Genomic DNA, 25,380 nt, shown 5'->3' with positions numbered 1-25,380 from the left:
GATATTGAATATAGTTTCCTGTGCTATGCGGTATGAACTTGTTTATCTGTGAATTTTAAATTAAAAAATAATTTGACAATAAAACTGATGAAAATAAATAGAACTTGAAGCATTCTGGATTTAATAACATTAGATGTTTTGAACAACCTTAGCATTGGTGCAGTATCTTCACATGAAAGTTGTTTTCAGGTTATTTGGTAAGAAAATTTCTATCAGTTTGTTTGTGAGGCATATTACCCTGTCTCCTGTGGTGCCTCTTGAGTTCACCAGGCCTAGCTTTTCAAGAGTTTATTTAGTAGTGCCCCTATGTGGTTTCTCTTCACTGTTGTCTTTCCTTCATTAGTTACCTCCTTAAAAAAAAGAGGTAAGTATACAATTATATTTTAATCACTAAAGCTAAATATTCAGTGTACTGTGTGTATGTATATATATATATATTTTTTGAGGTAGGAGATAATTAGGTTTATTTATTTATTTTTTAGAGGAGATACTGGGAATTGAAACCAGGACCTCAGGCATGGGCTCTCGCACTTGAGCTGTACCCTCCCCCTGTGTGTAATGTATATTTTGAAGTTGAGGGAGGTCACAGAAAACTAAGCATAATAATAACCATTTTGTACAATTTGCCCTACATTATTTTTTGGAGGGGGGTAAGTAATTAGATTTGTGTGTGTATGTGTGTGTGTGTGTGTGTGTGTGTGTGTGTGTGTGTATGTATGTGTATTTATAGAGGCAATACTGGTGATTGAACGCAGGACCTCATACATGCTAAGCATGCACTCTACCACTTGAACTATACCCTCCCCCACTGCCCTACATTCTTATGTATTTGTTATATATGGCCAGAGAAAGCAGAATTACAATTTGTTATTGATTCATAACCTGCCATGGATACTTTGGTGTTAGATGGTTCTTTGAACTTTCACTTAGGTAGTATTAGAAACATTTTCAGAAAGACGTGATGCTAATTTCATGCCCAGGAGTTTGTGGTTGAACTCAGCTGAGCTCCACCGCTCTCATCGTTTTCAATGAGTAAGTAGGCTCATGGTGCTTTCATAATAATGGCAGAAGTACAGGAGACAAGTGGAAGCATTAAGATGGCTTAAGACTTGGCACAGTATCACTTCTGCCTGCGTTACATTGGTCATAGCAGGTCTCATGGTTGAGCCCAGTGTCAAGAGTGAGGAAATATATTCTGCTTATAATAGGACAAACTGCAAAGTGACTTGACAAAAGGCATGTACATAGGAAACAGTGAAGAATAGTGTAGTCTCTTATATATGGAAAATTAAAAATACCTACAAATAGAGCAAAGACTATAATGTCCTCATCATTCAGCTTAGCAGTTACAAACATGTGGTTAATATTCCTTCATATATGTTTACTTAGTGCCTTAGTAAGTTAAATGTGTCTGATCTATTTTTGTAGGTTAAGATTGGTCATTTGATTCAGGGCATTGCTGTCTTATCCATCCATTGTCAAATGCCTCATCAGTCTTTTACCTAATGATTTTAATAGCTAATATCTAATTCAGTGCTTCTCACAGATCTGCAATAAATAACCAGTTTTTAAAAAATTCCAATCCACCATAACTACTGTTTTTGTAAAATACCTTTTTAGATATTTATAATTAAAAAATCTAATGCAGAGAATAAAAGCCCTAAATTTTTATTACAGATTCAAGGAAATAAAATTACTCTCTCAACTTGTTTTATAAGTTTATAAATGCTTATATAAAACTTATGTACATTTTCCTATTATGGACTGGTGACAGTTTGCAGACCAGCACTGGTCCTTTTGTGGACCACAGTAACTTAGATCCATTATTTTATAAGAGATTGCAAAGTGGTGATATTCTAATTCTGTTTTTTCTGGAACTGTTATAAAGAACTTTCTCTCATTAACCCTATGGTTACTTGTGGCAGAGTTGATACTAAAAAAGCAGAATGTATACTTGATTCCTTCCCATAACTTTCACAAATTTGGTTCATAGTTTTTTCAAGTTCTATTAACTCATCATTATTTTCAATAAAGTATAGTTCAGGCACATGTGACAGTTGAAAGGGCAAGATATAGAATGGAGATTGGGATTATGAAGTATAATAGTAGCATCTTGAAAAACGGACTGTGTGCTGAATACCTGTAAAACTGACATTCTACTGCTTAAACTATAGTTTTTCTTACGGAAAAAAGTATAGATCTCTTCTAAGCTAAAACTAATTCTTAAACGTGTTTTAGGAATAGTGATTTTATAAGAGAGGCAAAATTGAAGCTCTTCACAAACTCAGTATATTTAAAGAGATAGCCCTTTGATTATCTTTCATCTCTGCTTGAAAAGTGTTGTCATCTGAGGTCATACTGATAGTATGAGGTGATGAACTGAAGGGAGGCTAAAACTGTATTTCTGTTTCTTTGTTTGCTTCTTTGCAAGGAACCTTTGGTTCTATAGTGTCGTGTAGCCCATTCAATCCAAGGCAGTATTTTTTGTTAAAATAATAGACCTCAGCCACAATTAGAATGCAGAGTCAGTCAGGAAAACTAAAGGTTAACATAAAGAAAAAAACCTGTGAGGAGTGTAACTAAGAAAATCAGGTTGAACATAATTCAGAACTTTTCCTTCTGATATTTTAGTGGTATGACAACAGTTACTGAATGCTGTTTGGGTGTGTATATTGCCAACTTTCAGAAAAAAAAAACCCAGAATGATTTGGGCTAATTAATAGTAGTTTTGATTTATCTAGAGATCACCTTGTTTCTCAGTTGGCTAATGCTGACCATTGAATGGGAAAAGTAGCTATAATAAAACTTTTTAAGGATTTAAAATGAGGTAAAGAATAGTGTACTTTAATTTTAATCAACAGTGCCAAGTTTTCTTAGTTATAGTTTGTCAACCAAATAACATTGCTATAACTTTCTCAAAAGACCTCTTTTAGGATCATTGAAATCAAAGGGGAAAATAGATCATTGATTTCAAAAGGTTTAAAAATTAGAATTAGAAATTGTGACACTGGAATAATTTTTTATTTCCCTTGAAGTTAGAAAAGAAAGATAATTTAGAATTGTGTGTTTATTTTATTACCCAGTGATCATATGTATAAATTAAACCCATTAATGCTATATTTTATCTGAGAAGCTGAAATTTCTCAACCACTTCCATGATTAGGGTTTGTGTATATGGGTTATGGCTGTCTTTAAGTGGCTGCTAAAAGTAGTATCTGAGTCTGAGCTAAACTGCTTTTTAATTCATTGATTTAGATAATACGTTCAGACTGTTCAGGAATGGTGCCCATTTGAATTTGAAAGGAGCTGTTCGTACCTTTGTAGATAGGGGAGAAGAGGATTTATAATGACTTTGAAGAATCAAAAGCTACAGTTGTTTACTCAAGAGAAGATGATGTTCTAATCAGAAGTACTACAGATTAGTTCAGAAAAGGAGAAAAAATAATTTAATTAGAAATTAGAAAGATAATACCGAAATGATAGTAGCATGGCCCCAAATAACATGTAGAAACAAAATAAGAGTGATGAATAACTACAGGCTTGAAATCTCATTAGGGAAGAGTGTTTCCTCAATGTATGAACTCATTAACTAACCAAGAACATTGAACGGCTATGTCAACACCATATTTCACTAGGGACTTGTATTTCCCAAACTTGTTGAACACTGAAAACTTAAACATAGTAACTTATTGATGATATTCCATTTGAGGCCTGTAGGTTGCATACTTGGATTAAACGAGAGAGAGAATGAATTCAAACAAATTGAGTGATCAAAATTATAATATTTAATATCTACAAATGTGTTGAAATTATAGGACAAATGGAACAAAAGTCAGTGATCATAATGTAGGTAACGTGAAACGGTCGGTAATAAGTAAGCATTGCTTAAACGACTAAATGTATATTCAGTGTTGTGTATTATTGCATCAGGGGATGTCGCATGACTTCTAGATTTTTCTTAGGTGTATAACTATAGGCATTTTATACATTTGTTACATAAAATGAACAACTGAATCACTGTCACCTGTATTCAGTAATTGCACCTAGAATTTTTTTTATATATTGTAGCAGACTTACTTTTTTTTTTTAAAGAATCACATACCAACTAGATGTAGATAAAAGATCTCTATATTTATATGAAATAGTTTTAGTGTTTCTAAACCTTATTCACATTTAGCCTCTTCTGAATTACTTTTTGACTTGAGTTGTCCAGGTCCTGTTTTTCCACAGATCTTTTATTCCATCAAGAATTTTGATGATTCAGTATTTCTTGAGGATGCTCAATTATTTCTGGGATTTTTTTTCCAGGCCATTGACAACTCATTCTGGAATTTTTGACACTAGTGCTTCCTTAATCTTACCAGAAGATGTCAATGGAAGTTTTTCAGGTAATAACCAGAACTCAGTCCTTCTTCAAATGGTTTGTAAAAAGCTTTGCTGACTGAAATGTTAAGGGATTGCACTTGTTCAGTGATACCAGTAGGAATAACAAGCCACTGTACTTTCCAGGGATCTTTCTCAACTGTGCATAGAATGAATAGGGAAATGACATACTTGATGAATTACAGAAAGCTCCAGCATGTCTATTCTAGATGACTTTCAGCCAAGCTCACCTGTGTTTCTTTCCCTGAACTATTGGGGCATCTTTCTGCTCTAAGGAAAATTAACTGAGAGATTCTGGGAATCACTCTCCCCTAAGGGGTTTTATGTCAAATTGTATGTAACTATGACCTTGGCAATGACAGTTTTGTCATTGGGCTAATGGAAAATTTAAGTTATAGCATGATTTCAGAGATGTCTGATTCCTTTCAGTTGACGTATCTGAGATTGATTCATCCATGTTGGGATTTTTCAGCCAGAGAGGACAGCATACGACTCTGAAGGGCTGTGGAAAGTTTAAAATGACAATTTAGGCAAAAGAGTAGGCCAAGGCATCATAGGGCTTCGAAAGTATTTTCGCCTTTATTGAACTTTATTCTAAGGGAGAGTTGCTATAGGATTTTAAGCAGGGGGAGGGCTTAAATCAGATTTTCTTTTTTTCTTTCAAGCACACAGTCATGTGAATCAAGTGATCAAAGTAGATATCCCTGGTAGCGGAACAAAATGGCATTGTGTCCTTGCCGTTGTATCACATCAGGAGAAGTCAATGTAAAATCATCATCAATGTAAAATTGTTGCCAATTTTACAAAAAAAAAAAAAAAGATTTATCTAGAGTATAATCTTGAGGCAACAAATAGATCCTGGTTGTGGGTCATTCTGCAAAAAGCTTGCTCTGAACTTTTAAAAATGTCCATGTTGTGAAGGACCATAAAAAGGTGAAGAGGTGAGTAGTTCTAGATTAATGTGTGTGCAAAGTTGTCTTTGGTAGGGTCCTGGAATTTTTAAAAAAGCCATAAGGGTATTTGTGACATTTGGGGAAATACATAATATTAGTGTTTAATTTGTTGGGTGTGATAATGGTATTGTAATTGTGTAGGAGAATATCCCTCTTTGTAGGAGCTACATGATGGAAAGTTTTTTTGGGGAGCTAAGTATTTACAGTTTAGTCTCCAGTTTTTCAGGGAGCGGGGAAGTATACATAAATATAAATAAAACAAATGAAGCAAAATGTTAGTTTTTTTTTTTTTTTAATAGAGGTACTGGCGATTGAACTCAGGACCTCGTGCACACTAAGCATGCAGCTCTACCACTAAGCTGTCTCCACCCCCCTAAAATGTTACTGATTGTTAAATTTAGGTAGAGGATGCTTTTGATTTTCAACTTCTTGTAGGTTTGTAATTTTTCAAAATCAAAGGAGGGTAGAGCAAGCATAGTATAAGGTCAAGAGCTAGAGTCTGACTCTTTGATTTAATCCTTTGGTTGTAAGCTCAAACTTCAACGTTGTATGTGAGGTGATGGTCTCTTGTGAAAAACCTTCAGTGAAGTTGATTCATCTAAAGTACCTGAGGTGTTGGATAATTTTGTGAAGAAATGTACTATTTTTTTAGTTATGGGTGTGAATGTACTGTTTTTTTTAGTTACAGGTGTGGTGAGATTGGATTAAGTATTGTGGTCAATCTTCCAGTAGCCTTTTGGTAATGAAAGGATTATTTTGGGCAGTTGAGAATCCCAGATCACTAAAATGTGTGTGGGTAGGTGTTTTTAAAATCTTTTTTAATCCTGAAACTTTTAATTTTGTTTCAACAATTGAAGTCTTCTATTTTGAAAGGCCTTTCAAAGGCATCTACCCAAGTAAGTTTAGTGTTGATGAAATTCAGTTTCCAAAATCATTTATATATTTTCTCAGACATCAGCAGAACATTATTTCACTCATGTAAGCAAACTTAAAAATAATAACGCTTTACCCCTTTTAATAAGGCACCAAGATATTAAAAAAGTAACTTTGAAGGTAGTCTTCCAAAAATACGATGCATATTTATATTACTACCTTCTGTAGTGCTAATTGTCTTGGAGTTTGAAAAGACCTACCATTTTAGTCCTGTTACCAGGGAAGTAACATTTTCTTTGTCTGTAAAACAGAAATACTTTATGAATAAGAAAATATGTAAAACACCTTAAATAATAGGTACAAACTAAATATTAATTCCCTTCTTTTTCTTTATTGTAAAATGAAACATAGATAAGGAAATCTACACGTAACGAGTGTTCAGTTGAGTGAATTAGAAGTTGTGTGCTTTTTACCCAAAATATTTAAAAAATTTTTTCTTTAAAGCCCCATAATACTATTAAGAGGATGTCTTGGGATTGGTCATTCTGTGTTCATAGTCAAATTTTGATTCATATTCTTTCATGCTTTGCATAATTTGCTTAATGTCTTTAGCTCACTTAGAAATAATACATTCCAGTTTTGATCTGTTGAGTATGTCTTTCTGACTTACTCTCTTTAGAAATATTATTTTATTCCTTATTTCCTTTTTTACTTTTAGTAACTTTGTATGGGATTTAACTTCTCTGCTTATTGTTTCTCTTTTATGTAAATTTAATCTCTTGAATTTTTAGAACGAATATTCAGATAATGTCTGCAACTTTTGATAGAGTTCCCTCTTATGTTAAATCATGGCAGTTTGTTTTCTGAGCATTCCTGGCACTGATTCATTCTCCTTAAGTCTGGCCCTTCTGTTTTCCTTTTGCCTTGTCCTTATCCTACTTAATTTTGATTCTGCTCCCAGCAGTTGCTCCTTACTGTGAGCTCTGACCTGGAAGGGAGCTCTGGCCTGTTTGTTGCCACCTGTGCACCGTTAAGAGTGGGCACACTTCCCAGTGCAGCTACTGTTCTTACATTGGCCCCTGTGCTTTCTAGCTAGTACCTGTTGGCTATTTTGGAATTCTATCCTCAGATTCTTTTATGAGACCTGGTTGTTACATGAGGCACACAGCTGCTGTTAACACTAGGGATTGTGACTGTTTAGTTCCCACCAGCTTGCATTTTGGGATTCTTGGGGGAATAACTTGTCATTTAGTTATGTATGTCTTGGGTTTTGGTTTGCTGTCTGGTTGTTCAGTGATATTTGGGAATTCAAGAAGATCCCCAAATGATGCCATTTCCATCTTTTTTTTTTTTTTTTTTTTTTTGGAGGTGGGGAGGTCATTAGGTCTAGTTATTTATTAATTAGGTTTTTTTTTTTAATGGAGATAACTGAAGACTGCACCCAGGACCTCATGTATGCTTAGCATGCATTCTGTTACTTGAGCTATATATACCCTTCCCCAGTGCCATTTCCATCTCTACAGAATCTGCAAGATTCTTTTGCTTTATTCTTCAATAGGGTTCTGAATATGGTTTAGTTTTTCCTTAATGTTTTTTTTTTTTGCTGTCTTAAAAGATATCTTTATGAACATCACTTACTTTATTGTGATTACCTAGGTCACTTGAGAGGGGGGTTAACCTTAAACCTTTAGACTTTCGTTTTTACTTTTTAATAGATGCTATAAATAGATAAAATAGGTTTTTCTGTCTTGCGATGTGGAATTTCATTTGTCTCTACTATTGATGTGACTACTGAGCTATTTTTCTCATTAGGCTACTTTTTCTAATCTGGTGAAGTTTTGTAAGTCTAATGATCAAACTTTCAACTTTATGTGAAGTAGGAGTAAATAGATTCAAGGTTTTTAGGGAAAGAGAAAGAAACTTTTGCTTTTATTACTGGTGACCTTTTTGCTTTTCCCTGAGTTGTTGAAGCTTTGTGCTGGATAGGCAAGTTGATAGCTGAGGTAGAAAGATATGAGGCCAAGGATACCGTGTTTCCTCAGTGATCTCTGGTGTCATTTGATTGAACATTTTAAAACATACTAAGGAAACAAAACTTTTCTTTTAAAATCAATTTATTTAAGTAAAAATTTGTTGATTTAAACAAATAGACAGTCCTTGCTGCACAATAGTAAAATGATCATAAAAATGATCTTACCAGCTGAAACCATGCAAAGCAATCTTAAAATCAATGGAAAAATTACGATGGTTTTGTGACTTTTACAAAACTTTGTTGACATATTAAGTCTTACTATTAATTATAAAAGGATAGGGAAAATAGTGAAACTACTATTTGGTATGACTTAAAACATTAGAAACACTGAGAATTGCTTTTCTTTTTAAACTACTCTTGATAAGTTTTTTACACAGTGTTTCCCTTCAGATCTTTTCTGTGCTTTGATGGTTTTCAATATTTTATCCTTTGCATGTCATGAAATATCTCAGAGTTTCTTTAATTGGGAATAATTCCCTGGAGTCATTTCCTCTGGGACATTGTCATCCTTTTTATCACAACTGCTTCCCTCATTGATGTTGATAAGTTTTCCTTCACTAAGTGGGTCTGACTGCACATCTAGAGGGGCTCACACAGCAGCAGTGCCAACATTGCCGCGGCCAGCTATTTCTTCTATAACTCCATTCACGCTGGACTCGAATTTCACTTCCAGCATATCACTTTTCATTTCTTTGCTGCACTTTGATTTTGCTTGTCAGACCACTTCTTTGGTTTATCCATATGTGTAAAATGTGATGTGGACTTACCGCCGGACAACAAGGAGGCAACACTACCACACTCTTGGCTGTTTGTTGTGCAGTGACTAGTCACCAACAGACTTTGAAAGAAAGAACGGGCTTGGTCACTGATCATGATGTTCACCTGCTGTTTACTTGATAACTTGTGGATTGATGAGCAAGGTTTGTACTGTATGTAATTACAGTTAATATATGTTAACTGAAATTTGAACCATGATGTTAGGGACTGTTTTTCGTTAACTAAACCTTGATATAAAACATAGCATGAAATTCATGCATTTCAAAATTATACATAGTGAGAACTCTGCTTGTAATATGAAAAAAATAGGTTGTCCTTGTATTTGATGAAAATTTTGAAGGTGATAATGGAACCGTATCAGAAACTTACACAATAACATAGTAATCTTTTAAAAATACTTTAATCTTTACTAAAAATAGATTAAGAATTTTTAGATAAATTCCTTAATCTTAAAGGGTGTGTATACAGAAAGACTAAAGGTAATGGTATGAAAGGAGAAAGTTTTAGCATTTCTTGAACTAATATATTCTATAAACTTCTGTTTTCCATGATCAGATTTTTCTACATTGTTCAGTGTTCATGTGATTAAAACCTTCATTTTTGTGATCTGAGTAATTCCTTCTGGACTGTGGTTAGGTCCCTCTCACAAATCCTCCTCTGTAGATGTGGCTATGATTGTTGCTTTTTCGCTTACTGCAGAAGGGTGAGTGGTGGTGTGAGGTCTGCATCTCACATAAATGGAGACGCAAGAAGGGTGAAAGGATTGTGTAAGTGCCTTTAAGAACTGGTTTATAAGGTTTTCTAATGTACAAATTTTACAACTGGAGGGGGGAAAACTCCAAAAATACATCTGTTGTAAACATTTAGAACATACTGAAGAGTCTAAAAGACAAATTTTAAATAGCTTACTAGTTTCGTTACTCAGATACAGCCTCTGTTAATCTTTTAGTGTGTAATCTGTCTATACATTTTCTTCTCATACATATACACTCTTGCACTTTTACACAAAATGTTTTGAAATGGGATCATATTGTATATGCTTTCTCCAAGTGACTTTCCAGGGTACATAAACATTTTAAAGCTTTTTCTCATGTAAAATTTATAAAAACAGGAGAGAGACTAAAGTAAACACAATGTATGTATCACCCAGTTTCAATGATTTCAGTACGTAGGCAATCTTGTTTCATCCATACCTACCTACTTTTGCTTTATTTTGAAACCAGTTCCAGGTAAATATTTTAGCACACTCCGGCTAAATATTTCAGCACACAGAGTTAAGGTTTTACGTTTTTCTGAATTGCTCTCCCAAAAAAATGTTCTCAATGCACACTTGTCAGAGATAAGATTAAAAAATGTTTTTAAAATTTTACTCTTGTGGGTTAGATGCATATGTATAATTTTTCTCAGGTAATATAAAAATGCTAGTAAAGTGAATTTGGGCATGCTTATACTCTGGCAGGGAACTTTCAGTTCCTCATCAGTATGTCCCTCACAGGGATGCTGTGACTATTAGATAGGGCGGTCATATAATTTATTGTCCAAACTGGGATGCTTTTGAAATTTGAAGGAGGCACTATTAATGATAATGCCAGTATAACAGGCATGGCATAAACCAGTACTATATTTTGACTTAGCTGGGTTGTATGCTTACCCTATTACTGGATAATGTGCAGAAGATTCTTTAAACATAAAGTGACTATATCATGTAGTCAATAGATGGTAGCTTTTATTTATTCCTGTGGATGAATATATGTAAAACTCTTTCCTTTAAAAGAAGTATTTTGAGTTGGCAACTCAAAATCCTAAATTAACCATTTTTGTTTCTGTGTGTTTTTGGAGCTGCTGTGATCACAATTTTTGAAAGTAGCTCTAATTTTTATAATTAAGTAGACATTTGTGTTAATATTTGCAGCTGGAGAATGCCGGAGGAGACCTTAAGGATGGCCACCACCACTATGAAGGAGCTGTTGTCATTCTGGATGCGGGTGCTCAATACGGGAAAGTCATAGACCGAAGAGTGAGGGAACTGTTTGTGCAGTCTGAAATCTTCCCCTTGGAAACACCAGCGTTTGCCATAAAGGAGCAAGGGTTCCGGTAGACTTTTCACTTACGTTTTTCTGAGAAGGTTGAGCTTAGATTGTGGGATATTTTATTATTAATTTGCCAGGGTGCTGAATTTTTTAATGAAAATAAGACATGGAATGGTTTTACAAGAAATTTCTCATGGCTCTGATTTAAAAAAAAAAAAGGAAAAGATTACCTTAATTTTAAATGCACAGTTACAAGAATTTATCATATCATATTTTAAATATCTTATGTTTTATAGGATTTCTCGGTCAGGCTTAGATTTACTATTATGGTCATTCACTCATTCATTGATCCCAGTGCATTTGATCAAAGGAACATATATAATAGCTAGAATACCTGGATTAGATCCTGTGTACAATATGTCTCTGCTTCTTATCCCCAGAGACTAGTTTCTAGTATGAAGACTTCCTAAGTCTAATATAAGGGCTAATTCCACAGCATGTACTCTTAAATCTAGTCAAAACGACATCTAACTTACATAGCTTTTTCCTTTAACAACTATTTCGGGTTGATGCAGTGTCTTCTCTCATGGAATTAATGTTCATTCTTTATAAAGAGCATTATTCAGAAGCAGGCAACTGCAGTTTATATCCTTAAATGGCTCTTAAACCTTAATGCTATGTTTCTTTCAAAATATAATGTGTTCTTTTTAAAAACACATTTTTTTCCATTAGAAAAATGGTTAACTTTAAAACTCCATAGACGTGTATAAATTTTCTTGTGATTCTTATTTCTGAAATAGAGTGAATTGGAAATCAGAAAAGGCAGGCTTAAATTTAACCCTATTCTAGTTTTAGGATGCAGATTTAAAACAGCTATCCCTTTTAAACTGTAGAATTTTAGGGCAAGAAGGGATCCTTTGAGTTCATCTAATTCAACTGTCTTGATTTGCCAGAGAGAACCAGTTTTAAGGGAATCAAAAAATTGCAAGAAATATGAATGTTAAATCCAAGCTCCTTCATTCCCGCCACCACAAACAAACAAAACAAACAAAGCCCCAGCAAACTAATCTAGACCAGATGTTTTAGAATAGGGTAACCAATTCGTGGTAATAGAAGTCTAATTTTTTTTTTTCTTGTCACCTAATTACCTGTTCATAAATGGTTCTTAGGTCCTGCTCATGCCTAGAGCTTCTTCTCTGTGTAGAAGAGTAGGAACTATAGTACTGAGGCCTTCATTGCTATAATCCTTTTTGCTGAGATAGCTATTTGACACCCTTTTTCTAGAATAAGTTTTAGGTTTATGACATGAGAGACATCTTAACCTGTTTTCAGAACCTTCATCTGTCTAATACATAAAATTGGTATCGAATGCCTTGGGGGGCTTACTGGGCCTGGTAATTGCAATTTAATTTCAAAATAATAGCACAATAGAAATAGAAAACTCAGAATGGGTAATTAGCTCATCTTAAGACTTATTGAGATAAGAATTTTCATAATTGGTTTAAGTGCTGCTTGAGTTTTATCCTTGACTAAGTCCATTGCCTTTTCTTTTTAATAGTATTAAGAATCTTACAGCCTTGAGTTGTTTAGCAGATTAATGAGGAATGCTGGGCAGTCCCATGGTGCTTATCCTTTATAAAACTAAATAAAACATACTGAAATTCTAGAGATCTTGATTATTAAACATGTTTTATAGAATTCTATCTTCTGCATTTTTAAGGAGCTATGTTATATATTTACCCTTTGGGCTAACCCCGCATCCCTTTAAAATTGTTATCTTAAAGATGTCCCATTTATCATCTGAGTAGGTTGTTATCAGTTTCTTTTGCCAGGAAATAAGCTAACTGATGTAATGTGTACCATAATTCATGTTACCAGTACAAAGTTCAAAGATTAGGGCTTTTGCGCTCCCTGAAATTATTGTTATATATTAAAAAACTATATGCTAGCTTGTAATTTTTATGAAATTGAGTTACATTATTTTTCTGGATGTATTATAAGTCTAACATTTTGGTTTATATGTTTTTATGTGGCAAGCAACTGCTGATTATAAAGTGAATTGTAGTCCAAATTTATTTGTAAGTAGATTTTAGTTAGATCTTGGAATGCATTTTCTTTTAGAAATACAGATAAATTAGAATTTCTACAAATTCAAACTTAAAAAGAGTTTGAAAATACCTTAAATTGAGTAAAGAGCATAAGTATGCCTGTACTGTGTAACTGGGCATGTGTGGCAAACTGGAGAGCATGAGTAGTCTGAAGGTGCAAGTCTCCCTGTGATTCCAGTTATTTGTAGCCACGTGAGGGTGAAGGTCCAGTGTTGACAGGTTTTCCCCCCTCCTTTTTCCTAAAGGAAACCTCAAAATCTGAATTTTTATGTAAAATTCAAAATATTTGAAGTATTGTAAAATTCTTTTGGTTGAATGCTGAGGACCAAAGTTAGATGTATCAGAGGTTGAGAGATATAGGCCTCAGTGTTCAACTTTCTTTATAATAATAGTTCTATTCCCAAATTAACCCATAGAATGTTCCATAAATTATAATGTAGCTAAGTAATAATTTTGACTTGGGCTCTGAGAGCAGGGCATGTGAGGCAAATCATGTTAGCTTCCATTCCTGGGTCACAGGTAAAACTGTTGGGAACGTTGGACAGGTTTTAAACAGGCAAAGTTAGGTAATTCTTCACATTCTCTGCCATTCTTTATTGTAAAGTATTGTGCTCTGAGTCTTTCAGGGCCTTCATAATACTGTCAGTTGTCCTCCTGTGACCTACTTTACTCCTTACCTTGCAGAAGACCTCTGTTTTCTCCGTCTCCTTTGAGAATTCTTGTTTACTTTCTCCATTGATGAGGAAAACAAAACAAATTCAGGCTAACCTTCATAGATACATTGGTGTTACATATTTGGACGTTTGTGCTTATTAACGGGTGATTGTTTAATTGATAAACTTTCACATATTGCAATAAGTAAACATAATTAAGCTGTATAGGAGGCTGTTAATTAGCTGTGATTGAATCTGGATCTGCTACAATACACTGGAAACATAACAAAATCTCAGAACCTGTATTGAGTCTTTTTCTCAGTGGTACATGCAGGAGAGGGCATAGACTTTGTATAAAAATGAGCAGCTAGAGATTCTTCACTGATTCTCTTCCTTAAATCTACAGTGCCATTATCATTTCTGGAGGACCTAATTCTGTGTATGCAGAAGATGCTCCTTGGTTTGATCCAGCAATATTCACCATTGGCAAGCCTGTTCTTGGAATTTGCTATGGCATGCAGGTACATATATCTGTGAATTTGCCTTGAGTTGCCTTAATTTTTTTCTGTATCACTCCTACCATACTAGTATTTTTTGTCTTTAGAGTATTTAGGATATTTAGTTGTATGAGGTAATTTGTTTATATTACAACTGTTTATGAATACTAGTATGGCAGAACTGACCTGAGAGGGGATTTTTAAGAGAAGAAGCTAATTATATTACTGCATACAACAAAACACTGTCCATTAAAAAACAAACAAACAAAATTTAGACATTCAGACATACATAAAAGTTGCAGAAACAGTACACAGAGCTCCTGTACACTTTTACTCAATTCCCCAATTGTTGGCATTATTAACCATTTTGAGAGTAAATTGCAGACATGATTTCTGTTACCTGTATTATCTAAGCACTAGGATTCTCTCCTATGTAACCACAATACAGTTATCAGAATGAAGAACTTAATATTGATTCATTGTTAATGTCTAATCCACAGACTCCATTCACATTTTACTGTTGTCTCATTAGTGTCTGTTATAAGTCATGAATTCAGTCTAGGAACGTATATTGTCTTTAGTTGTCATGTCTCTTTGCATTCCTTTAGTTTGGAATCATTCCTCAATCTTTCCTTCTCTTTTGTGACCTTGGCAGTTTTTTAAGAAGTACATTTCAGTGACCTTGTAGAATAGCTCTCAATTTTGGTTTGTTTGATGTTTCCTTATTGTTAGATTCAGGTTATGTATTTTGGGGCAGGAATGCCACAGAAGTGATGCTGTGCTCCTGTTAGAGCATCTCTTTAGGAGGCACAAAATGTCAATTAATACCATGATAGGTGATGTTAATTTCCATCATTTGGTTAAGATGGTGTTTGCCAGGTGTCTTCACTGTAAAGTTAGTTAATTAATTATATCTAGGGAGTAGCCAAGATGGTGAAGTAGGAAAACCCTAAGCCCACCTCCTCTCACGGGCACATGAAAATTTCAACTATTTATAGAGCAACTGTTGACAAGAATCTAGCAGAAAAGATCTTCTACAACTAAATAAAATAAAGAAAGAACCACAACAAGATGGGTAGGAGGGGCAGAGTTGCAGTATAGTCAAAACACATACCCCTAGGTGGGCAACTCACAGACTGGGAGGTTAATTACCACTGCAGAGATTCTCCCCAAGGAGCAACAATTTGGAGCCCTACATTGGACTCCCCAGCCCTGGGTCGTGCAGTGGGGAGATGAGCTCCCACAATGTTTGGTTTTCAAGGTCAATAGGGCTTACTTTAAGGAGAGCCAGGGGGCTGTGGGAAATGGAGACTCCACTCTTAAAGGGTACAAACACAATCTTTAAAAGATCCAAAACCCAGGGCAGAAGCAGTGATTTAAAAAGAGCCTGGGTCAAACCTACCTGCACATCTTAGAGAGTTTCCCAGAGAGGCAGGAGGCAACTGAAACTCACCATGGAGACACAGACGCTGGTGGTGGCCTTTTTTTTTTTTTCTTCCCCATTTTTTTCATTTTTCAGTTTAAGTAGAATTGTTATAATTTGAGTGCACATATACAATATATTGCATGTAAATACATATACACAATATACTGCACATTTAAAAAAATTTATATATATGTACTGTTCATTGTTTCTAAGAATGTTTAGAGCTTTATCTTTTTAAACTTACATAGTTATCAAAAGAATTAAGCCAACCACAAAGTAAGAGTTAATTCAGAAAGATACATACACCCCGCTACTAACAGCAGCATTATTTATAATTACCACGATATGGAAGCATCGTAAGTGCACATCAATAGATGAATAGATAAAGAAGATGCAGCATATATATGTAATGGAATACGACTCACCCATAAAAAAGGATATTCTGCCATTTGTAGCCCTTCATTCACTTTCTTTTTTTTACTTCAAAAACCAGAATTTTATAACTGGCATTAACATTTCCATTGCATTAAAAACAACAAAACACCTAGAAGTGAACTTATCTGAGGAGGTTACCTATACTCTGAAAACTGTAAAACATTGATGAAGGAAATTGAAGATGATACAGAGAAATGAAAAGATATCTTGTGCTCTTGGAAGAATCAACATTATCAAAATGGCCGTATTTTACCCAAAGCAATCTACAGATCCAATGCAACCCCTGTCAAAATACTTATTGGCATTCTTCACAGAACTAGAACAAACAATTCCAAATTTACCATAAAAGACCCTGAACTGCCAAAGCAATCTTTTGTAGGTCTTTTTTTGCCTCTTCTTTTTGTTATCTTTTCTTGTGGTTTGATGACTAGAGAAGGTCCTTTAGCATTTGTTGTAAAAGCTGGTTTGGTGGTGCTGAATTCTTTTAGCTTTTGTTTATCTGTTAAGCTTTTGATTTCTCCATCAAATCTAAACAAGAGACTTGCTGGATAGAGTGTTCTTGGTTGGTTTCCCCTTTCATCACTTTAAATATATTGTGCCACTACTTTCTGGTCTAGAGTTTCTGCTGAAAAATCAGCTGATAACCTTATGGGAGCTTCCTTGTATGTTACTTGTTGCTTTTCTCTTGCTAATTTTAATATTTTCTCCTTATCCTTAATTTTTGTCAATTTGATGACTATGTGCCTTGGTGTTTTCCTCTTTGGGTTGATCCTGTGTGGAACTCTCTGCACTTCCTGGACTTGGGTGACTGTTTCCTTTCCCAGGTTGGGGAAGTTTTCAGTTAACTCTCCAAATATGTTCTCAGGTTCTTTCTCTCTTTTTTCTTTCTGGGACCCCTATAATGTGAATATTAGTGCACTTCATGTTGTCCTAGAATTCTCTTAAACTAGCCTCATTTCTTTTCATTCTTTCTTTTTTCTATTCTGCAGTATAAATTTCCACTAATCTGTCTTCTTCTGCTTCATTTAGTCTATTTTTGGTTCCTTCTAGTGTGCTATTCATTTCAGTGATTTTATTCTTCAGCTCTGGGTATTCTTTATATTTTCCAACTCTTTGCTAAAAACTTCGCTCTGTGCATCTGTACTCCTTCTGAGTTCTCTGAACATCTTTGCCATCATTACTGTAAACTTCTCAGATAAATTGCCTATCTGCTCATCACTTATTTCTTCTTCTGGGATTTTATCTTGTGCCTTGGCCTGGGAAATATTCCTCTGCCACCTCATATTGTCTATCTATTTGTATTTTTAGGTAGATTAGTTACGTTTCTTAACCTTGGAGAGGTATACCCCCAGCAGTACACTCCTCTCTTATCACAGGCCAGGGTCCAGCCAGTCCCAGTTTAGAGTCTGGCCTGTGTTTGTGGATTCCTTCCACAGGCTTTGGGATTGTTGTTTTCTTATTTCTGGTATCTGCTCCTGGTGGATGAGGCTGAACTAGAGGATTATATAGGTTTCCTGGCCACTGCTGGATGAACCTTGGTCCTGCACCTCTGGTGGATAGGGCTGTGTCTAGAGGCCTTTGTGGTTTAGGAAGTCTGCTGATGGGTGGGGCTGTGTTCCCACCCTGTGTGTTGTTTGGCCTGAGGCTTCCCTACAGGCTATTGGGTGGGACTGCGTCTTGGTGCTAATGATCCAATCAAGATGTCAGCCTCCAGGAAAGCTCATGTAGATGAACACTCCTGGAATGTGGGGGTGGTGGAAGCCATTTTGAGGAGCTCACTCTTCCAGGAGCACAGTGGTGTTGGCAAAGATCATTTTGGAATCCTCTCTCTAGCTTATTAGTGCTGGGAATGGGCCCCACCCACCAGCCTCTGAGCACCGGTGCTAGAATGCCTCAGATCAAGCAGCTAGCTGGGCAGAAACACAGCTCCACCCACAAATGGGCCAGGGATTAGGACCCCCTGACCACCCAGCACCCTGGGATCTGGACAACCCACCAGAGGGCCCAAGGCTTGGCCCCGCCTACCAGGGGGTTGAAACAGCTCTGGGACGACTTGGGACCCTTAACCAGCTGCCCTGGGATCTAGCCCCACTTACTAGCAGGCCAACATCAGTTTTGGGACACCCTGAACCCCATAGCCAGCCATGTCAGGGGCCAGCCTGGCTCACCAACAGGCTGACACTATCTGGTACCCCTGGCTCTGCAACCAGCACTAGCCCTGGGACCTCCGGGGCTCTGCAATCAGCTGCCTCATATCTGTCCCTGCCCACCAGCAGCCTCTATGCAGGGCAAGGCCTGGCAACAACCAACAGGACTGGGGACGAGCCATGCCTGCCCGACTGCACACAGTAGTCAGCAGAAGAGCACAACAGAAGAGCATGTACAACCCACTTCAGGGGCACCCCTAGAACATATAGCTCTGGTGACTAGAGCAGGGTGTGCTGCTGGATATTTATCTGAAGAAAACAAAAATACTAATTAGAAAACGTGTACCTTTATGTTTATTGTAGCATTATTTACTATTATTATTAGTAGCCAAGCAACCTAAGTGCCCATCAACGGATGAGTGGATAAATAAGATGTCACACACACACACACAAACACACGGAGGAATGTTAGTCAGTCATAAAAAAGATTGCAATCTGCCATTTGCCATTTGCCATAACATGGATGGACCTAGAGGGTATTATGCTAATAAGTCTGACAGAATCAGATTGATATGTGGAATCTAAAAAACAAAACAAATGAACAAACATAACAAAGCAGAAACAGAGTTATTACAGAGAAGAAGCAAGTGTTTGCCAGAGGGGAGAGGATGGGAAGAGGAGAGAAATAAGTGAGGTAAATTAAGAGGTACAAACTTTCAGATGCAAAAGTCATGAGTATGAAGTGTACAGTGAGAAAAATAGTCAATTCTTAGGTAGTATGCTGATGGATGGTCATGAGACTTACTGTGGTGATGACCTTGAAATGTTTAGAAATACTGAATCAGGGTGTTGTGTAACAGGAACTAATACAGTCTTGTAGGTCAATTATACTTCAAAAAGTAACTCAGAAAAGAGATCAGATTTGTGGTTACCTGGACCCAGGGTATAGGGAGAGGGGGAATTGGATGAAGGCAATCAAAAGGTACATACTTCTGGTTTAAGATAAATGTGTACTAGAGATGTAATCTACAACATGTATAAATACAGTTAACACTGCTGTATGTTATATATAAAAGCTAAGAGAATAAATCCTAAGAGTTCTTGTCAGAAGGATAAATATTTTTTCTGTTTTTTAAAAATTTCATAACTATATGAGGTGATGGATGTTCACTAAACTTATCATGGTAATCATTTCATGACGTATGAAGGTCAAATCATTATGCTGTACACCTTAAACTTCTATAATATCTCAATAGAACTGGAAGGAAAAAATAAGTATATGTTCCTTGGAGTCGTATCAAAAGCAAGACTAAATAGAGACTAATTGAAGTCTTCATATACGCCGGTCTTCTATGAGTTAAATGTTTGGAAATCTGTTTTGGCTACTTTGATACCTTTTCTGCTTCCTTCATTTTCAAACAGTGCACTATAGGCTTATCAGATGAGTGTGATTATTGAGTAAGAAAGATCTTACTGAGCCAGTAACATGATGATTTCTCATTTATCAAAGAATGATTTATTCAGTAAGATCTATTTACTGAGGAGGTGACAATATAAATAAATACATTTAAGAAAAGTTATCCCTGGTTCCTGTAATCAAAATTATTTTCTAATTGAGATAATTTTTGACAATGTGTCTTATTTAACTACATCATCTGGAAATTGAGTTGGCTAGGAAAGTATTCCCTGAGTTAAATAGTATTATTATTAATTGACATGTTACAGTATTTTGCTTTTTCTAGTGTCAGAAGCAAGTTCTTTTCAACTCAGAATTTTCTTCCATGATAAGAATAGCCAAATAAATATAGTAATTATGGATTCATTTGTTTGTGAATTGTCTTGACCTCTTTTCTCTGTTGCCCATCTTTTGGCTTTAATATCCTATCTCCACAGCACAGCTTTCTGCAGACTATTCCTTTGGGGCCAAAGCTTGGAGGAATTTATATCTGCCTAGTTTTAATACCAACTTAGGTACTTTCTAAGCTCAGAGTACCTTTTAAAATGCTTTTAAATTAAACTCAGATGTAAGTATTAAAGAAATCTTTATTTTAAACAGATGAATTAATTTAAAGTACATTAAGTGGAAAATTTGCCAGTGTTTAATAGAAATTAACCTCAGGTCAAATTTCTAATCTAGTTTTGTTTTGTAACTAGGCCTTTTAAGAACTGTATAATTATATATAATAATTCCAAGTTATCTACATTTCACAAACTTCCTTTATTTTTTGGGCACAAAAATAACAGCTATTCTAAAAACAAGAAATATAAATGATTAAATTAGCAAAATAAATTGGATAATTTTCTTTTGATTTATATTAACATCAATTTATTTTCTTTTGGAACAGATGATGAATAAGGTATTTGGAGGTACTGTGCACAAAAAAAGTGTTAGAGAAGATGGAGTCTTCAGTGTTAGTGTGGATAACACATGCTCGTTATTCAGGTATTACAGATATTTTTAGATAAATAAGAATGTTAGTAGATTAACTTAAAGCTGGGAATGTTATTCTTCAAAATTGGAGATTCTGTAGTTCTGAGACAAAATTAAGGCTACAGTAGTGGCCAAAGGTGTTAATTGTCATATTTGTCTTCCAATTGAGTGTCAAGATGGCAGAGGATGGTGATACTAATAAGGAATAAGAAAAGCACTTAATGATATAATTTAAAAGCACTACTTTCTTGGACCCCCATTTGGGATTACGTATTGTGATGCCAGCATTTGTAGTTTTTCCCTTTTCACTCCTGTGAATTGTGGTTCTAAACATTACAGTGACACATGTGGCAGCTGGAAGTTAAACTGTCCTGCACTTGTGTACCTCTGCCTCTGTTCCATGTTCTTGCTCTCGGTACTTAGCAAGGTACCCATTTGCTGGACTCATTACTAAACATGTGTTTTATTTCTCTCTTCTTCACTTTCTCTACTGTACCTGAGCATAACTGTACCTGATATATTCTCTTTTAAATACAGCAAGTGCATTAATTGCTTTTATTGCTAGGTGATAATCGATTAGGTACAGTAGCTTTAATATATTTAAAAATTGGTGAATGAGCTGTTCAGTAGCTTCTTACAGTCATTTATTTTCTTTACTTAAAAAAATAAAAAGGCTGAGTTTTCATTCAGTTTTCTCAAAGACTAGAAAACTTAAGCTTTGGTCACTTGCTTTCCTTTTCTGGGTTTTCCCATGTTTTGAGTATTGCCCATTTAGGTGTACTGGTGTATTGGTGGAGTTACTTTTTTTTTTTTTAACCTAAATTTCATTTTTATTTAAAAATCACATTTCCCCCTAACTGTATTAAATCTGTAAAATGCAGGCTGATATCAACGACTGAGCACATGTAGTTTTTATTTTCATTTCTTATAGCTGTGCTAATTATTATTAGTTACAGATTTGTTTATTTACAGATATTCTTAAGGCTCTATTGAGTTGTGCCGAAGTTAATTTTTAGTGAATAGTTTTCTCCAAATTAGACATATCAGAAATTTTAAAGTCCAAGTTAAGAATTTGTTTTTATTTGAAATGGAGATATGATCCCAGTTTTTACACAAAATTGGCTGTGGCTGGCTCTTCTTCAATATTAGAAGGAGCAAAGATAAAAGTATCTGTGTTCAAAGATTCTCATTTTTCAAAGGAATATTAATAAAAAAGCAAAAGTTGCTCAAAATAATTTTATGAACTGAAGCTACTCATTCCCAAAATACATTTTGATATCCGATGCTTTTTCTACTTCATAATGGAGAAGTGTTGCTTGCATTCAGCTGTATTTCAAGTGACTGCTTGTGAGAACTGCTTCAGGAATCTTGCTGGTGGTATGTGATACTACAAGAGGCTTTAAATGTAAAGATCTGGCTAAGATTTAAAGTTTTTCTGTGTTTCTAATTGTAAAATTCTGGTACTCAGTTACAACCTACACTAATCCTTCCTAACAATGGTAATGATAATAACCACCCCAAAATATCCTTTTGTCTTTAATGTACTTTATCTTCTTGTTTTATTTTTAATTTTTAATTTCTTAATCTTATTTGATACCAAGTTCTTGTTCAGACTTTTTCATAATGTAGAAAATACCTTTTTATGGTTGATTGGTTTGAATCTGAGTCCAAAGAAAGTTCACACAGTTGCATTTGATGTTACTTACATCCGTTTTAAACTATGCCATTAATGATGGCTGTTCTTAAGATAAATCCCAACAGAGATGTAATTTTGAAATTATTAATTTTATGGCCTCTTGAAACTTTTTCTATGTGTATGGTTATACCACCAACTTTATATGTTTCAGTTTTCAGTTTTTATGGATTGTCTTTTTTTGAGATTACATATTATTATGGGTTTTATAATGGACAGAATAAACAAATTCTATCAGTGTTGCACTGTTACATACTTTCTCTATTTTCTTGATTTATACATAGAACAAGCTAGTATTTCTAAAGCCCAAAACTTCTAATTATAAGAAGAATAAGTTCTAGGAATCTAATGTACAATGTGTTGGCTGCAGTTAACAATACTGTATTTGTACACTTGAAAGTTGCTAAGAGAGTAGATCTTAAATGTTCCCACCACACACAAAAAATGCTAACTATGTGAGGTGGTGGATGTGTTAACTAACCTTTATTGTGGTAATCATTTTACATTATGTATATCAAATCATCACATTGCATATTTACATAATGTTATATGTCATTTATATCTCAATAAAGCTAGAAACAAAGCAAAATATTCCATTAATCTTGTCTTATAATTAAGCTATTTGTGTATTGTGTTTTATTTTTTATGTGTTTAGGGGCCTTCAGAAGGAAGAAATTGTTTTGCTTACCCATGGAGATAGTGTAGACAAAGTAGCTGATGGATTCAAGGTTGTGGCACGTTCTGGGAACATTGTGGCAGGTGAAAATTCTAAAACTTTTGCAAATTTAATTTTTAAAAGTTTATCTGAAGAGTCTAAGCTATGTTTCTGTACGAGGTACAGTTTTTGATGTTTCTTATTTTGTAAAGATAATGTAAATGTCATGAGGTCAACCATTAATTTACGAAAGGTATTTATTTAATATTAGAAGGATTATTTAGAAGTCACTAGTTTGCTATAAAATACTTTTAAAAATGTTTATTCTGATATGTTTTTCAGATATAAAATACAGCTATTACAACTCAGGAAAAATTTGAGAACTGTCTTTCTAGCATGCTATATTCATAATTGCCCCCCCCCACCTTTAATGACTTTCTTAGGTATATATAGGCATGTATATACCAGACTAAGCATTCAGGACATTTCTCTGAACCAGGGTTGGCAGACTGTTACCTGTGAGTCAGATCTATCTGTAGTCTGTTTTTGTTTATTTCCAGGAACTAAGAATGATTTTTACCTTATTAAAAGGTAGTAATAAAAGACAGGGACTTGTATGTATGTGTCCCACCAAGCTTAAAATTTATACTATCTGGCCCTTTGTAGGAAGTTTGCCAACTCACGTTCTAAACCATTTTTTGTTCTCTCTCTCTCTTTTTTTTTTTTTTTTTTTTTTTTTGAGGAAAAGGAGTTGATTTTCTGACAGTTTCTGATTTTTCCCTTGCTTGCTTGAATAATTGTAACATAAATAATCACCAGTAATCCTGGATATCAGTAAAATAAAAAAGTGAGTTTATCAGTGAAGTTCTTGTTTGAAATGCCACACCTGAAAAATTGGAAAAAAGATTTGTGAATAAATTGAATTGAGTAATTTGCCTGCAATTCAATGATAGACTAATATATTAGCATCAGAATTATCAAGAATGGTTTTCATGTTGTCAGGTTTTAATTTCATATGAAAGATCAAAAGTGGTAGGTAGGTTTATTTATTTTTATTCACTCAGCAAATATTTGCGTACCCACATATGCCAGGCAAAGTTCCGGGTGCCAATGAACAAAATGGACAAAAATCTCTGTTTAATGTGCTAGTTGGTGAGGGCAGGGGTGGGTTATGGATGGGTCTGACAGTACACAGATAAATGCAGAATGTCAGATGTTAGACAATGTTGAAGTTCATTGAAAAAACAGAAGAGAGGAGTGTTGTGAAATGTATGATTAGGGTTGAGTTACTCTTTTATATAGGATATTCTGAGAAGGTGTTTCTATTAGACGATATTGGACATGGAGGAAGTAAGTGCTGATCTCTCTGGATATTTGGGGAAAGAGTATATGGCAGTACAAAGCTCCTGGAATGGGACCATGTTTGAGGAGCAGCAGGGAAACCGTGTGGTTAGAGCAGAGTAAGCATAGGGGAGTGTGGTAGTTGAGGTCAGAGAGATTTTGAAAGTTAGAACATGACCTTTGAGGCCATTGTGAAAATGTTGGCTTTACTCATAGTAAGGTGGAGTTTTGAACAAAGGAGGGAGAGACATGATCTGATTTCAGGATTACCCTGGTTATAGTGAGGAAAAAAGAGACAGAGTTAAATGTAGAAGCAGAGAGACCAGCTAGAAGTCTATTATATATTACAGTAATCAGGAAAGGAGACTATGTGCAAGGAACCGGGTGGTGGAGGTGCAAGTGCTCAGGGGTGATTGAATTCTCATACAGATATTTTACATATTTTGTTAGACTGATACCTAAGTATTTCATTTTGGGGGGGAGGTGCTAATATTAATTGAATTGTATTTTTAATTTTAAATTCCACTTTTTCATTGCTGGTACATGGGAAAGCAGTGAACTTTTATGTAATTGTAATCACTTACTGATTCCAAGTGTTTTTGGTTGATTTTTTCAAATTTTATATGTAGACGATCATGTCATCTGTGAACAAAGTCTGTTTTATTTCTTTTTTCCCATTCTGTATATCTTTCATTTCCTTTTCTTCTCCTATTGTATTAGCTAGGACTTCTAGTATGTTGAAAAGCGGTGGTGAGAGGGAACATGCTTGCTTCGTTTTTGATCTTAGTGGGAAAGTTTTGAGTTTCTATGGTTAGGTATGATGTTTAGCTGTAGGTTTTTTAAAAGATACTCTTCATTAGTTGGAGAAGTTCCCCTCTATTCCTAATCTGTGGAGAGTTTTTAATCATTAGTGGGTGTTTGGATATTTTTCAGATGCTTTTTCTGC

General features: G+C 35.0%; 1 protein-coding gene across 3 annotated transcripts in view; it reads left to right on the top strand.

Annotated features, from left to right (window-relative positions):
• Positions 1–25,380, top strand: part of GMPS (guanine monophosphate synthase) — a 58,181-nt gene that overhangs the window by 8,649 nt on the left and 24,152 nt on the right. For 2 of the 3 annotated variants that reach the window (XM_032485735.1, XM_032485742.1), the window contains exons 2-5: positions 10,931–11,112; positions 14,216–14,330; positions 20,660–20,757; positions 23,094–23,197. In XM_032485735.1, the coding sequence (XP_032341626.1) occupies positions 10,931–11,112; positions 14,216–14,330; positions 20,660–20,757; positions 23,094–23,197 (499 nt within the window). Of the gene's footprint in view, positions 1–4,308; positions 4,389–10,930; positions 11,113–14,215; positions 14,331–20,659; positions 20,758–23,093; positions 23,198–25,380 lie in introns of all 3 variants that reach the window. The other variant, XM_032485750.1, reaches the window with a different exon arrangement.

This window comes from Camelus ferus, chromosome 1, assembly GCF_009834535.1.
Source record: "Camelus ferus isolate YT-003-E chromosome 1, BCGSAC_Cfer_1.0, whole genome shotgun sequence".
NCBI lineage: Eukaryota > Metazoa > Chordata > Mammalia > Artiodactyla > Camelidae > Camelus > Camelus ferus.
This window is presented reverse-complemented; position numbering and strand designations above follow the sequence as displayed.